Raw genomic sequence first — 17,217 nt, 5'->3', positions numbered from 1 at the left:
GCAGTTAAAAAAAAAAAAGATTAATTGATATATTAGCAAACATTAGAAAAAAAGAATTTTGGAAAACCATTGTCACTATGATAATGGTCAGAAGGTTCATAATGACCCGGATGTATGAGGACACTGGCGTTGTTTGTTCGCTGCTTCTCTCTGGAAATCTCATGTTTTTGTACTTTCTGCCGGCCTATTTGCAGACTTCTCGACCATTACAGTTTCTACTGGTTCTATAGCTTTCACATTCTGTTTTGGATACATTTTTCTATCATCTGATTGCAACTTCTGATGAGAACTAACAGGAGAGATCATGTTTCTCCAGTTTTAGCTTCTCTTCATTGGCTCCCTGTTAAATTCAGAATAGAATTTAAGATTCTTCTTCTCACATATAAAGCTCTTAATGACCGAGCTCCATCATATCTTAAAGATTTAATTGTAAGATATTTCCCCAACAGAGCACTTTGCTCTCAGGCTGCAGGTTTACTTGTTGTTCCCAGAGTTTCTAAAAGTAGAATGGGAGGTAGAGCCTTCAGTTATCAGGCCCCTCTCTTGTGGAATAAGCTGCCAGTAAATGTCCGGGAAGCAGACACCCTTTCCACTTTTAAGATTAGGCTTAAAACTTTCCTTTCTGATAAAGCTTATAGTTAGGGATGGCTCAGGTAATCCTGAAACATCCCATAGTTAAGCTGCTATAGGCTTAGACTGCTGGGGGACCTCATCTGTCACACCTTTCCTCACTTTGCTCTCTTTTCCCCCTGTTTAATTTCAAAATTGATTTTATGTACATGTGACATTATTGTGATTATTAACCTATGTTTCCCTGTTCCAACAGATATCCTTTGAATGGTGTTATGGTGTTTTTCCCCCCTCTTTTCCCTCTTTTCTGTCTTCTCAAACCCCAGCTGGTGGAGGCGGATGGCCACCCTTCCTGAGTCTGGTTCTGCCAGAGGTTTCTTCCTGTTAAAAGGGAGTTGTTCCTTTCCACAGTCGCCACAGGCACGCTCAGGACGGGAGACTGGACTGAAGACAAGTTTTGGTGCAATCTGTTGGTTTCCTTAGCTAGGATGTTATTTTTGAATTGGCTCTATATGAATTAATTGGATTATGATTACAATGAATTGAATTCCAATTGGCTTGAATTGGACTATATTACTTAAGTGCCTTGAGATGACAATTGTTGTAATCTGGCGCTATATAAATAAAATTGAATTGAATTGAATTGAACTTTGATGGAGAGAAACGCCACCGGTCTGCCACCTGTACCGGTATCCACCACCCTGCTACACTTGCTACTGTAGCAGACAGTAGTATCTCCTGCTAGCACCTGCTAGCCTTAGGACTCCCGGGACTTAATCTTGGCACAACTTCGTCGCCCGCCACCGGGGTGGACATTCCTGCGGTCTGTCCCTGCAACTTCCCCTGCCAGCTCGAGTCCATCTGCCCGTCCTCCTTGGATCATTCCGTTCCGGTGTGGTTGGTTCTCTGGGGCTTCGGCTGGTTTCATCTGCTGGCCACCACCACATCAGACACAGTCTCCAGTGCCAAGGTCTCCAATGCCACAGTCTCCAGTGCCACAGTCTCCAATGCCACAATCTCCAGCATCACAGTGTCCAGAGCCACAGTCTCCAGTGCCACAGTCTCCAATACCACAATCTCCAGAGCCACAGTCTCCAGAGCCACAGTCTCCAATGTCACAGTGTCCAGTGCCACAGTCTCCAATGCTACAATCTCCAGCATCACAGTGTCCAGAGCCACAGTCTCCAATGTTACAGTCTCCAATGTCACAGTCTCCAGTGCCACAGTCTGCAGTGCCACAGTCTCCAATGCCACATTCTCCAATGCCACAATCTCCAGAGCCAGAGTCTCCAATGCCACATTCTCCAATGTCACAGTCTCCAGTGTCACAGTCTCCAGTGCCACAGTCTTCAGTGCCACAGTCTCCATTGCCACAGTCTCCAGTGCCACAGTCTCCAGAGCCACAGTCTCCAATGCCACAGTCTCCAATGCCACAATCTCCAGTGCCACAGTCTCCAGTGCCACAGTCTACAATGCTACAATCTCCAGCATAACAGTGTCCAGAGCCACAGTCTCCAATGTCACAGTCTCCAATGTCACAGTCTCCAGTGCCACAGTCTCCAATGTCACAGTCTCCAGTGCCACAGTCTCCAATGCCACAGTCTCCAATGCCACAGTCTCCAATGCCACATTCTCCAATGTCACAGTCTCCAGTGTCACAGTCTCCAGTGCCACAGTCTCCAATGCCACAGTCTCCAATGCCACAGTATCCAATGTCACAGTCTCCAGTGCCACAGTCTCCAATGCCACAGTCTCCAATGCCACAGTCTCCAATGCCACATTCTCCAATGTCACAGTCTCCAGTGTCACAGTCTCCAGTGCCACAGTCTCCAATGTCACAGTCTCCAGTGCCACAGTCTCCAGAGCCACAGTCTCCAATGCCACAGTCTCCAATGCCACAATCTCAAGTGCCACAGTCTCCAGTGCCACAGTCTACAATGCTACAATCTCCAGCATAACAGTGTCCAGAGCCACAGTCTCCAATGTCACAGTCTCCAATGTCACAGTCTCCAGTGCCACAGTCTACAATGCTACAATCTCCAGCATAACAGTGTCCAGAGCCACAGTCTCCAATGTCACAGTCTCCAATGTCACAGTCTCCAGTGCCACAGTCTCCAATGTCACAGTCTCCAGTGCCACAGTCTCCAATGCCACAGTCTCCAATGCCACAGTCTCCAATGCCACATTCTCCAATGTCACAGTCTCCAGTGTCACAGTCTCCAGTGCCACAGTCTCCAATGCCACAATCTCCAATGTCACAGTCTCCAGTATCACAGTCTCCAATGTCACGGTCTCCAGTGTCACAGTCTCCAGAGCCACAGTCTCCAGAGCCACAGTCTCCAGAGCCACAGTCTCCAATGTCACAGTGTCCAGTGCCACAGTCTCCAATGCTACAATCTCCAGCATCACAGTGTCCAGAGCCACAGTCTCCAATGTTACAGTCTCCAATGTCACAGTCTCCAGTGCCACAGTCTGCAGTGCCACAGTCTCCAATGCCACATTCTCCAATGCCACAATCTCCAGAGCCAGAGTCTCCAGTGCCACAGTCTCCAGTGCCACAGTCTCCAATGCCACATTCTCCAATGCCACAGTCTTCAGTGCCACAGTCTCCATTGCCACAGTCTCCAGAGCCACAGTCTCCAGAGCCAGTCTCTAGAGCCACAGTCTCCAATGCCACAATCTCCAGAACCACAGTCTCCAGAGCCACAGTCTCCAGTGCCACAGTCTCCAGTGCCACAGTCTCCAGTGCCACAGTCTCCAATGCCACAGTCTCCAGTGCCACAGTCTTCAATGCCACAATCTCCAGAGCCACAGTCTCCAATGCCACAATCTCCAGAGCCACAGTCTCCAATGCCACAGTCTCCAGTGCCACAGTCTCCAGAGCCACAGTCTCCAATGCCACAGTCTCCAATGCCACAATCTCCAGTGCCACAGTCTCCAGTGCCACAGTCTACAGAGCCACAGTCTCCAATGCCACAATCTCCAGTGCCACAGTCTCCAGAGCCACAGTCTACAGATCCACAGTCTCCAGAGCCACAGTCTCTAGTTCCACAGTCTCCAGATCCACAATCTCCAGCATCACAGTCTCCAGAGCCACAGTCTCCAATGCCACAATCTCCAGAGCCACAGTCTCCAATGCCACAGTCTCCAGTGCCACAGTCTCCAGAGCCACAGTCTCCAGAGCCACAGTCTCCAATGCCACAGTGTCCAGTCCCACAGTCTCCAATGCCACAATCTCCAGAGCCACAGTCTCCAGAGCCACAGTCTCCAATGCCACAGTCTCCAATGTCACAGTCTCCATTGCCACAGTCTCCAGTGGCACAGTCTCCAATGTCACAGTCTCCAGAGCCACAGTCTCCAATGTCACAGTCTCCAGTGCCACAGGTTCCGGAGCCACAGTCTCCAATGTCACAGTCTCCAGTGCCACAGTCTCCAATGTCACAGTCTCCAATGTCACAGTCTCCAGTGCCACAGTCTCCAGTGGCACAGTCTCCAATGTCACAGTCTCCAGAGCCACAGTCTCCTATGTCACAGTTTCCAGTGCCACAGTCTTCAGTGCCACAATCTCCAGTATCACAGTCTCCAATGTCACAGTCTCCAATGTCACAGTGTCCAGAGCCACAGTCTCCAATGTCACAGTCTCCAGTGCCACAGTCTCCAATGCCACAGTCTCCAATGTCACAGTCTCCAGCATCACAGTGTCCAGAGCCAGTCTCCAATGCCACAGTCTCCAGTGCCACAGTCTCCAATGTCACAGTCTCCAATGTCACAGTCTCCAGAGCCACAGTCTCCAATGTCACAGTCTCCAATGTCACAGTGTCCAGAGCCACAGTCTCCAATGTCACAGTCTCCAGTGCCACAGTCTCCAATGCCACAGTCTCCAATGTCACAGTCTCCAGCATCACAGTGTCCAGAGCCAGTCTCCAATGCCACAGTCTCCAGTGCCACAGTCTCCAATGTCACAGTCTCCAATGCCACAGTCTCCAGTGCCACAGTCTCCAATGCCACATTCTCCAGCATCACAGTGTCAAGAGCCACAGTCTCCAATGCCATAGTCTCCAGTGCCATAGTCTCCAGTGCCACAGTCTCCAGAGCCACAGTCTCCAATGCCACAGTCTCCAATGTCACAGTCTCCACTGCCACAGTCTCCAATGTCACAGTCTCCAGTATCACAGTCTCCAATGTCACGGTCTCCAGTGTCACAGTCTCCAGAGCCACAGTCTCCAGAGCCACAGTCTCCAGAGCCACAGTCTCCAATGTCACAGTGTCCAGTGCCACAGTCTCCAATGCTACAATCTCCAGCATCACAGTGTCCAGAGCCACAGTCTCCAATGTTACAGTCTCCAATGTCACAGTCTCCAGTGCCACAGTCTGCAGTGCCACAGTCTCCAATGCCACATTCTCCAATGCCACAATCTCCAGAGCCAGAGTCTCCAGTGCCACAGTCTCCAGTGCCACAGTCTCCAATGCCACATTCTCCAATGCCACAGTCTTCAGTGCCACAGTCTCCATTGCCACAGTCTCCAGAGCCACAGTCTCCAGAGCCAGTCTCTAGAGCCACAGTCTCCAATGCCACAATCTCCAGAACCACAGTCTCCAGAGCCACAGTCTCCAGTGCCACAGTCTCCAGTGCCACAGTCTCCAGTGCCACAGTCTCCAATGCCACAGTCTCCAGTGCCACAGTCTTCAATGCCACAATCTCCAGAGCCACAGTCTCCAATGCCACAATCTCCAGAGCCACAGTCTCCAATGCCACAGTCTCCAGTGCCACAGTCTCCAGAGCCACAGTCTCCAATGCCACAGTCTCCAATGCCACAATCTCCAGTGCCACAGTCTCCAGTGCCACAGTCTACAGAGCCACAGTCTCCAATGCCACAATCTCCAGTGCCACAGTCTCCAGAGCCACAGTCTACAGATCCACAGTCTCCAGAGCCACAGTCTCTAGTTCCACAGTCTCCAGATCCACAATCTCCAGCATCACAGTCTCCAGAGCCACAGTCTCCAATGCCACAATCTCCAGAGCCACAGTCTCCAATGCCACAGTCTCCAGTGCCACAGTCTCCAGAGCCACAGTCTCCAGAGCCACAGTCTCCAATGCCACAGTGTCCAGTCCCACAGTCTCCAATGCCACAATCTCCAGAGCCACAGTCTCCAGAGCCACAGTCTCCAATGCCACAGTCTCCAATGTCACAGTCTCCATTGCCACAGTCTCCAGTGGCACAGTCTCCAATGTCACAGTCTCCAGAGCCACAGTCTCCAATGTCACAGTCTCCAGTGCCACAGGTTCCGGAGCCACAGTCTCCAATGTCACAGTCTCCAGTGCCACAGTCTCCAATGTCACAGTCTCCAATGTCACAGTCTCCAGTGCCACAGTCTCCAGTGGCACAGTCTCCAATGTCACAGTCTCCAGAGCCACAGTCTCCTATGTCACAGTTTCCAGTGCCACAGTCTTCAGTGCCACAATCTCCAGTATCACAGTCTCCAATGTCACAGTCTCCAATGTCACAGTGTCCAGAGCCACAGTCTCCAATGTCACAGTCTCCAGTGCCACAGTCTCCAATGCCACAGTCTCCAATGTCACAGTCTCCAGCATCACAGTGTCCAGAGCCAGTCTCCAATGCCACAGTCTCCAGTGCCACAGTCTCCAATGTCACAGTCTCCAATGTCACAGTCTCCAGAGCCACAGTCTCCAATGTCACAGTCTCCAATGTCACAGTGTCCAGAGCCACAGTCTCCAATGTCACAGTCTCCAGTGCCACAGTCTCCAATGCCACAGTCTCCAATGTCACAGTCTCCAGCATCACAGTGTCCAGAGCCAGTCTCCAATGCCACAGTCTCCAGTGCCACAGTCTCCAATGTCACAGTCTCCAATGCCACAGTCTCCAGTGCCACAGTCTCCAATGCCACATTCTCCAGCATCACAGTGTCAAGAGCCACAGTCTCCAATGCCATAGTCTCCAGTGCCATAGTCTCCAGTGCCACAGTCTCCAGAGCCACAGTCTCCAATGCCACAGTCTCCAATGCCACAATCTCCAGTGCCACAGTCTCCACTGCCACAGTCTCCAGAGCCACAGTCTCCAATGCCAACATCTCCAGAGCCACAGTCTCCAGAGCCACAGTCTCCAGAGCCACAGTCTCTAGTTCCACAGTCTCCAGATCCACAATCTCCAGCATCACATTCTCCAGAGCCACAGTCTCCAATGCCACAATCTCCAGCATCACGGTGTCCAATGCCACAATCTCCAGAGCCACAATCTCCAGAGCCACAGTCTCCATTGCCACAGTCTCCAGTGGCACAGTCTCCAATGTCACATTCTCAGGAGCCACAGTCTCCAATGTCACAGTCTCCAGTGCCACAGTCTCCAGAGCCACAGTCTCCAATGTCACAGTCTCCAGTGCCACAGTCTCCAATGTCACAGTTTCCAGTGCCACAGTCTTCAGTGCCACAATCTCCAGTATCACAGTCTCCAATGTCACAGTGTCCAGAGCCACAGTCTCCAATGTCACAGTCTCCAGTACCACAGTCTCCAATGCCACAGTCTCCAATGTCACAGTCTCAGGAGCCACAGTCTCCAATGTCACAGTCTCCAGTGCCACAGTCTCCAGAGCCACAGTCTCCAATGTCACAGTCTCCAGTGCCACAGTCTCCAATGTCACAGTTTCCAGTGCCACAGTCTTCAGTGCCACAATCTCCAGTATCACAGTCTCCAATGTCACAGTGTCCAGAGCCACAGTCTCCAATGTCACAGTCTCCAGTGCCACAGTCTCCAATGCCACAGTCTCCAATGCCACAGTCTCCAATGTCACAGTCTCCAATGTCACAGTCTCCAGAGCCACAGTCTCCAATGCCACAGTCTCCAATGCCACAGTCTCTGGTGCCACAGTCTCCAATGTCACAGTCTCCAATGTCACAGTCTCCAGAGCCACAGTCTCCAATGTCACAGTCTCCAGAGCCACAGTCTCCAATGCCACAGTCTCCAATGCCACAGTCTCCATTTTCACAATCTCCAGCATCACAGTGTCCAGAGCCACAGTCTCCAATGTCATAGTCTCCAGTGCCACAGTCTCCAATGTCACAGTCTCCAATGTCACAGTCTCCAGTGCCACAGTCTCCAATGTCACAGTCTCCAGTGCCACAGTCTCCAATGCTACAATCTCCAGCATCACAGTGTCCAGAGCCACAGTCTCCAATGTCACAGTCTCCAATGCCACAGTCTCCAGTGCCACAATCTCCAGCATCACACTGTCCAGAGCCACAGTCTCCAATGTCACAGTCTCCAGTGCCACAGTCTCCAATGTCACAGTCTCCAATGTCACAGTCTCCAGTGCCACAGTCTCCAGTGCCACAATCTCCAGCATCACAGTGTCCAGAGCCACAGTCTCCAATGTCACAGTCTCCAGTGCCACAGTCTCCAATGTTACAGTCTCCAATGTCACAGTCTCCAGTGCCACAGTCTCCAATGTCACAGTCTCCAATGTCACAGTCTCCAGTGCCACAGTCTCCAATGTCACAGTCTCCAGTGTCACAGTCTCCAGAGCTTGAGTCTGCAATGTCACAGTCTCCAGTGCCACAGTCTCCAATGCCACATTCTCCAATGTCACAGTCTCCAGTGCCACAATCTCCAGCATCACAGTGTCCAGAGCCACAGTCTCCAATGTCACAGTCTCCAGTGCCACAGTCTCCAATGTTACAGTCTCCAATGTCACAGTCTCCAGTGCCACAGTCTCCAATGTCACAGTCTCCAATGACACAGTCTCCAGTGCCACAGTCTCCAATGTCACAGTCTCCAGTGTCACAGTCTCCAGAGCTTGAGTCTGCAATGTCACAGTCTCCAGTGCCACAGTCTACAATGCTACAATCTCCAACATCACAGTGTCCAGAGCCACAGTCTCCAATGTCACAGTGTCCAGTGTCACAGTCTCCAGAGCCACAGTCTGCAATGTCACAGTCTCCAGTGCCACAGTCTCCAATGCCACATTCTCCAATGTCACAGTCTCCAGTGTCACAGTCTCCAGTGCCACAGTCTCCAATGCCACATTCTCCAGCATCACAGTGTCCAGTGCCACAGTCTCCAGAGCCACAGTCTCCAATGTCACAGTCTCCAGTGCCACAGTCTCCAGTGCCACAATCTCCAGCATCACAGTGTCCAGAGCCACAGTATCCAATGTCACAGTCTCCAATGTCACAGTCTCCAGCATCACAGTCTCTAATGTCACAGTCTCCAGTGCCACAGTCTACAATGCTACAATCTCCAGCATCACAGTGTCCAGAGCCACAGTCTCCAATGCCACAGTCTCCAGTGCCACAGTCTCCAATGCCACAGTCTCCAATGCCACAGTCTCCAATGCCACAGTCTCCAATGCCACAGTCTCCAGTGCCACAGTCTCCAGTGCCACAATCTCCAGCATCACAGTGTCCAGAGCCACATTCTCCAGTGCCACAGTCTCCAATGTCACAGTCTCCAGTGCCACAGTCTCCAATGTCACAGTCTCCAATGCCACATTCTCCAATGTCACAGTCTCCAATGTCACAGTCTCCAGTGCCACAGTCTCCAGTGCCACAGTCTCCAGTGCCACAATCTCCAATATCACAGTGTCCAGAGCCACAGTCTCCAATGTCACAGTCTCCAGCATCACAGTCTCTAATGTCACAGTCTCCAGTGCCACAGTCTACAATGCTACAATCTCCAGCATCACAGTGGCCAGAGCCACAGTCTCCAATGCCACAGTCTCCAGTGCCACAGTCTCCAATGCCACAGTCTCCAATGCCACAGTCTCCAGTGCCACATTCTCCAGTGCCACAGTCTCCAATGTCACAGTGTCCAATGCCACAGTCTACAATGCTACAATCTCCAGCATCACAGTGTCCAGAGCCACAGTCGCCAATGTCACAGTCTCCAATGTCACAGTTTCCAGTGTCACAGTCTCCAGAGCCACAGTCTGCAATGTCACAGTCTCCAGTGCCACAGTCTCCAATGCCACATTCTCCAGCATCATAGTGTCCAGAGCCACAGTCTCCAATGTCACAGTCTCCAATGTCACAGTCTCCAGTGCCACAGTCTCCAATGTCACAGTCTCCAGTGCCACATTCTCCAATGTCACAGTCTCCAGTGCCACAGTCTCCAATGCCACATTCTCCAGTGCCACAGTCTCCAATGCCACAGTCTCCAGTGCCACAGTCTCCAGTGTCACAGCCTCCAGTGCCTCATTCTCCAGTGCCACAGTCTCCAGAGCCACAGTCTCCCGAGCCACAGTCTCCAGTGCCAAAGTCTCCAATGCCACAATCTCCAGCATCACAGTGTCCAGAGCCACAGTGTCCAGAGCCACAGTCTCCAATGTCACAGTCTCCAATGTCACAGTCTCCAATGTCACAGTCTCCAGTGCCACATTCTCCAATGTCACAGTCTCCAGTGCCACAGTCTCCAATGCCACATTCTCCAGTGCCACAGTCTCCAATGCCACAGTCTCCAGTGCCACAGTCTCCAGTGTCACAGCCTCCAGTGCCACAGTCTCCAGTGCCACAGTCTCCAGAGCCACAGTCTCCCGAGCCACAGTCTCCAGTGCCAAAGTCTCCAATGCCACAATCTCCAGCATCACAGTGTCCAGAGCCACAGTGTCCAGAGCCACAGTCTCCAGTGCCACAGTCTCCAGTGCCACAGTCTCCAATGCCACAATCTCCAGTGCCACAGTCTCCAATGCCACAGTCTCCAGTGTTACAGTCTCCAGAGCCACAGTGTCCAGAGCCACAGTCTCCAGTGCCACAGTCTCCAGTGCCACAGTCTCCAATGCCACATTCTCCAGTGTTACAGTCTCCAGTGCCACAGTCTCCAGTGCCACAGTCTCCAGTGCCACAGTCTTCAGTGCCACAGTCTCCAATGCCACAATCTCCAGCATCACAGTGTCCAGTGCCACAGTCTCCAATGCCACAATCTCCAATTTCAGGTATTATCAGGTTTTGTCAGGTTTTTTGTCATAATCCAAGTCAAGTTATTTTTCATAATTAGGTTTTTTATGTCTGTTCTTAGAGTTTTTGTTTTGGCATTTTAGGTTTTTGTATTCCGGCTCTGCTGCGCTTTTTGTTATTGGTTATTTAAATAAATCAGTTTTAATTTATTAATCTGCATTCTGGTCTTCTTTCCTCACCTCCGCGCCACACTTTGTGTCAAGTATAATCTGAACCAATCCATGTAAAGAACATTTAAAGTTATCATGTAGAGATGATAGAGTCACAGGCTCAAACTGGCCAAAAACAGCACCACTTTGTTATAAGACCACTGACAGTTGACTGTGGAATATTTAGTAGCAAGGGAAATTTCATGACTGGACTTTTTGCACAGGTGGCATCCTATCACGGTACCATGCAAAAATCAGTTAAGGTGTCATATCTAACCAAATGGTTAGACCAAATGGTTAGATATGACCGGAATTTCAAATAGGTAGTTTGGTATGATAAAGCTTGACTGTGAAATCTTCCAATAGAAGGCTGGAAACTGGAGTTGCACACAGATAATCCGGGGGTATCCATCTACATGGCTCTCCCTCTACTCAATGGGATAGAAGCCGACTTGTCAATTCAAACAGGACATGTGCAGAGGAGGATGAAGCAGGCCATGTATGAGGAGTTTAATCATTTACTTTCAACCCATGTTGACTGTTCAGGCAGAGCCTATTTTGAATTAATTGAAATGCCTGTGAACACTTGTTTCAATGTGCCTTTTTTGTGTATCTTTTGTAAACTTACATCAATTTATTTATCTATTTGTTTATTTGTTTATTCAACTTCTTGCTTTTATTGCAGTTTCAACTGCTTTCATGAATGGTCTCAAATTTTTACTCATCTTTTTGCCTTGGTTGTTCTAAAATTTGCTTTTGCTCTTTAAAGGGGTTACACTTGTGTTTGAAATGTGCTATTTAAATAAAAAGGACATTGTTAAGTGTGGTCCCAAACTGTTGTTCTTACATTGTTACCGATATTCTTTCACTCCTGCGTCTCTGAGCTCAGATCTTCTCGGGTGAACACGCACAGACCACAACAATGTACTCATCACATTTCACTCTAGATTGATGACTATTACCCACTGCTGACTGCTGCTCCTACTGCACTGCCTTGAGACCAAAGGTTAAAGTGGGTAAAACAAAAGAGAGGAGAATCATTAAACCTGTAGGTGGAAGGTGTTACTAAGACTGTAGCCCAGCAAGGTACACCTAATTACCATGCAGGAGCAAGAGCTGGCTATTCATATCAAGATTACTTTATATAATATAAGATTACTTTGCAGCCAATCACAGCGCCCACGGATGGACAGCGCAAGGGGGCATGGTGCCTTGCTCAAGGGCACCTCGGCCGTGGCAAGGAGGTGGACTGAGCAGCGAGAGTGGGAATCGAACCGCAATCTGGTTATTGGACCACTCTAACCACTAACCACGGCCGTCACGGTGGCAAGTTTGTCAAATTCCTGTCCCCAACATACAGCTGAGTACAGAGAAAGTGTGTTCTTTACGTCAGAAAGAAGTTAAAAAAAACCTGCCAGAATGAGGATTTTTGTCATGGAGCACATTTGATTCATAGGAGTTTGCTTCTGTAAAAGACTTGCAGTTAACACTTATCTTTTCATTAACAACCACCCAACCTTACCTAAACATTTAAATTGCTTTCCTTTAAAAATAAACTGGCTATAACTTTATAACTTATTTATATAAATCAAAATCATTCAAGTTATCTTAACCAGATATTACATGTGATGAGTAAAAACTGAAAGTGAGAATAATGTTTTTTTTTGTAAAACTGTTTGGAGGCTGGACAGAATAGATTATAGCTCACAGTAGCTTGATTAGGGCTACTTAACTAGAGACATGATTTCATACTTCAGCTGCTGCTTATATGCATACAACACAATAGATTGCAGACACATACACACTGAGTGAGAAGCGTCTTGCAGATGGTAATTACTACAGCTAATCCCTTGAGAGTCAGACCAAAATAGCCTGAGCAGAGGGGGCTATTCAACTGATTCACACCCTGTTACGTCAGGATCTAACCCCGTGTCCTTGTGAGTTTGTGACCAAATGCATGCATGTGTGTTGCTATTGTTTTGTTTTGCCAACATGTTAGGGATGAAAATGTGACTGCACACCAATTTATGGGGACAGAAGTTTTGTCCCAATGGGTACAAAGTGACTTTTGAGGGTTAAGACTTGGTGGTGAGGTTGAGGTTTGGGTTAAAAATTTAACTGAGATAGTTAATTATAGGGTAAGGAGCTATGAAATGTACTGTGTCAATGGAGAGTCCCCATAGGCATACAAACCAGACCTGTGTGTGTATGTGTGTGTGAAAGAGAGTGTGGGCGAGCAATCTCCTAATCACTCTCTCTGTGCTCTTCCAGGGAGTCCCCAGGGTTCATGGCTGCATATTCCCACATATAAAAACATACAATCATATGTGGCTATTTATGAATGCGGGGGCAGGACACACTGTCAGGAAAACTGTACCATCTAATCCAATTCATGTTGAGAGGTAGTCTATTTAGCTTGTTTTAGAGAGCTGTTGATTCACCTCTAATCTTTAAAAAGCTAAAAAAAAGGATTATTGTGTTTATATTTTTAAATCAGACTAAGATCAAAGTAAAATATTCTACTCTGCTTCAAAAAGCCTGTTTTGTCTCAGACAATTTGTCAGGAAGACAGCAGTCAGCAATAATCAAAACAGGCAGCAGCTTCAGATGAAGCTAGGTTGTGGGAGATGGTTTACATTAGCTTGACAACCACTGGTTACAGTATAAAATGTGTGTGTTACCTTGCATTTAGTAATCCATCCAGCCATAAATCCATCCATCCATTCATCCATCCATATCATACAGACCCTCACAAACAGGAGGATGTTATCAATGATGCTACTCACCCATGTCTGTCATGGCTGCTGGTTGACTGGCTCTCTGCTGGCTCGTGGTATGTGTGTGTGTGAGGGTGTGTGTGTGTGTGTGTGTGCGTGCAGGTTCGTTTGGGAGTGTAGCTACCAAAGGAACGACTGTCCCCTCTTAAGGGCACTCTGATCGAGCGTCTCAGTTTGTCTCTGTTTTTCTTTACTTCCTGCTCAGCTTTGTTTAATCCCATCATCCAACCGTCTCTCCTTTTCTTGCGACTTATCTCTGTCGCTCCCCCCTTCCTGCTCTCACTGCGCTTGCGTTCTGTCTCTCTGCTCAATTGCTCTGTTTCCTCCTTGCTCTGTGATTCTCTCCCTGAAATCACAAATTCAGATAATCTTTGTGCCAAGGCATCTACTTTATATAAGAATATTCCAACCAATATAATTGAAAGTATATAATTATTTACTATTAATCAGAGGATGGATTTTTTAGTAAATATTTTACTTTAGAAAATAACTGAGGCCACTATTGTAATGAATTTTTTGTGAGAGAACAATGTTTGAAAATAATGATAAAAACAATGGAATGACATATAGAATATTTCTGAAGTCCTACAAAGAGTTTTGCTCTTTTTGTTAGGTTAGCTAGGTTTGTAAAATATTAATACATGTGCCTCCTGGAAGTGAAGATGCTGTAGCTCATAAGGGTGGCATAGAAGAAGCAGACTATCCCCTCAGAGTGGCTACAGGCTATTGGATTCGTAATAGCCAAGGAACAACATTTCTCCTCAATCAACCAACCAACCAATTCAGTATTGCCTTGGTGAATGTAGAAGGGAAAATCTTCTTCACAGTTCTGGTCAGCAGAATGTCAATCTTTCTCAGGAGCAACAACAACATTAACACAACTTGCCAGAAGGCTGGTCCCCCAGGATTTCCAGGTTGCATCAAGCATTCAACCATATACTGGGAGCAGCATGACAGAAGGGAAAAGAGCAATCTACATGTTGTGTGACTTGGCCTGGCAAACGCCTACGGATCAATGCCACACATCCTGATAGACTTCACCCTGGAGTTCTTCTACATACCAGCAACCATCACCACCATTATTACAAGGTACTTCAGCAAATTCTACATTCAGATTCAGATTCTTTTATTGTCATTCAACATAACATCAGAGATGCACTGCAGAACAAAATTGTGATGCATTTTGGCCACGATAAAAACAGTTAGATAAATATCCTAAAAGGAATATAAAAAGAATAAAAAATAAAGCTATAGAGTAAAAACCAGGTCAGAGAAAGGAGGCAGTATAAATATATAATGTATTTGTGCAAAAATGTCTGTGCCTAAGAGTATGTGCACAGTCTTAATGAATAGATAAACAGAGGTAGATAAAATAATGTTAAGAGTCTGAGGTTATTTGCAGGCGTTCGAAAGTCTGATGGCAGCAGCCCTCGACAGGCAGCGTTGTTTCACCAGGTCCCCAACGGGTGGCAGTGTGACCCCAGTAATTTTTTCGACTGACCTCATCACTCTCCCCAGTGCATTCCTGTCTGAGGCGCTGCTGCTCTCATGCCACAGAGAGATGCTGCTGGTTAGCACACTCTCAATGATGCCTCTGTAGAAGGTGGTGAGGATTGCTGGGTTGAGGTGTGCAGTCTTTAGCCTCTGCAGGAAGTACAGGCGCTAGTGAGCCTTTTTGACAGCCTTTTTTTTTCCTCATGATGTGGAGTGTCCTTTGCCGCAGGCACCATCATCAAGCTCATAGTACCTGGGGAGGAACAGATACCAACAGCGAATGAGTTCAAGCGACTCAAATAAACTGAGCTGGCAGCAAAGTGTAGAGAGGCAGACTGAGTAGCAACCATCCATCCAGTGGAAGTCAGATGCAGGGGCTTTGTGGGGAAGTCAAACTGATGTTTTGTGGGCTATGACACCATTTATTGTTGTGTATGCAGGTTACTTCACAAACAGAACTTTGTTCTGAAGATTGTAATTTTCAAACCCAAACCTTAGTTCTCTGAGTGAGGAGACCATCTCTCCACTCTTTTACCCAGTCACACCTATCAAGCACCTGTGGGCGTGGTAAGTAACAGTTTCATTGAAACCTGCCTCAAGTGCTCTGGAAGCTTGAGTGTCTTCACTCAATGTAACCACACAGTTTCTGTTGTATCATGACTATCTCTGCTATATACACTCTGTATATATATATATATATATTTAGCTCTGTTAATATGATGGTCCAGCCCACAAGCCTGATGCAGCAAACAAACTGGGCTATTTTGAAATGTTACCTAATTATATACCAACCAAGACAAAACCCCACAAGATACAACGACCAAGCATAAGAGGCAGAAGTGTTGCTGATGTCAGCCCACATTACGCAAGACTAAACCAAATGTGGCGATAACTGAGGGACAATCTGGATACGAAGGTTAAGGAAGAGTAGATTTATGAAGTGACAACGCCACCCTGAGAATTTCACCCAGGGAAATAATTCAGTGGTTACACCAACCACAAGGCACACAAGCTCGTTTACAGAAGGCAGGAGATGTGGTTCCAGTTAAAAGAAAAGATTAGTTTTATTAAGAAACCTAGTTTAAAAAACATAAAAACTGACATGCACACAGTGAGACCGTGAAATGGGGAATGGGAACTCATTAAGTTGCTGAAGCTTACCAGTGGGAGAAATGGGTCCAAAGGGGGATAAGAAGTCCGAAACAAATACAAAATAAAGGTAACCCCAGTTATACGTGGCAGACGCAGTGAAGAGAAACCAAAACCTCATAGCACACAGGTATGTGATCTTTGGCATGCTGTCCTCCGGCATAAGCAGCAAATGTAAAAACAGGATGGGCCCCTCTTCTCCTGTCCCCCCGCCTATTTTGGCCACACTTCGGCGGTGGGCAGCCAGTCTCCGCTTCACATCCACCTTATTATCGGACCACTTCTTCTTCACCTCTGCTTGTGTGTGCTTCTCAGACCCCACAGCATCTCCCACCCACTCATCTTACGTTAGCTGCTTATATCGTAGGACAGCGTGCCAAAGAGCACATTTTTGTGCGCCTCCACTTCAGAAAGTAGCCCCTCCATCTCGCTTTCCGTTAAGTTATTCTTTTTTCCATCCTACTCATTCTTTTGTATTTATTTTCTGATCATGCAGAGAGGGGAATCGCAGGTGCAGGCCTCATTTAAATATTATTTGCATATTTAAGTAGGGGCATGGACAGGGAGGAGTCGGTTACTCCGACATGTGCGCTCAATTCCACGTTGATTGGGATGTGCAAAGGAAATGTGCTTGGATTCATGCGTACGCACAAATTCATACATCCGGATGTTTTTGTGCTTAGGAGGGCATTTGGGTTTGAGCGTACGCCATGTTTCATGAGGAATTCCACGCAAGTCTTTGTACAAGAGGCCCCAGAGGAAGACAGCTGCGACAGGTCAACCAGCCAGGATAGATGGAGATCAGACAGAACCTTAGGTAGGAACAATGGGCCTCATGCAAGAACATTTTTGTATCTTTAATCAAAATTTCTCTCACTTTTTTCGTAAGAAGTTCTCGTATGAACACGCCACGTCAGATTCAACAAACGCTCCTAACTTCGGCAAAGTGTGTAAACAATTCTATGTTAATTCGGTGTCACCTGTAGTTCGTAAGGTCACCGAAATAAAGAAGAAATGCTTTGATAAAAAAATGGCTGAAAACAAACATCTTGCCATGGCCAGGCGCTCAATGACTGCAACTAAAGTCGTGCAATCAGTTGTTGCCTCATCATGA

At 47.7% G+C, this 17,217-nt stretch overlaps 1 protein-coding gene across 1 annotated transcript in view; it reads right to left on the bottom strand.

Moving 5' to 3' along the window:
- Nucleotides 1–13,735, bottom strand: part of LOC140313448 (rap1 GTPase-GDP dissociation stimulator 1-B) — a 37,383-nt gene extending 23,648 nt beyond the window's left edge. The window contains exon 1 of the mRNA XM_072391543.1: nucleotides 13,470–13,735. Within this exon, the coding sequence (XP_072247644.1) occupies nucleotides 13,470–13,482 (13 nt within the window). The 5' untranslated portion in view covers nucleotides 13,483–13,735. The remainder of the gene's footprint in view (nucleotides 1–13,469) is intronic.
- Nucleotides 13,736–17,217: the final 3,482 nt, after the last annotated feature.

The sequence above is a fragment of the Leuresthes tenuis genome, unplaced genomic scaffold (assembly GCF_036924035.1).
Source record: "Leuresthes tenuis unplaced genomic scaffold, fLeuTen1.0.hap1 SCAF_8, whole genome shotgun sequence".
Taxonomy (NCBI): domain Eukaryota; kingdom Metazoa; phylum Chordata; class Actinopteri; order Atheriniformes; family Atherinopsidae; genus Leuresthes; species Leuresthes tenuis.
The sequence above is the reverse complement of the archived record's forward strand: the minus strand, read 5'-3'. Positions and strand labels throughout refer to the sequence as shown.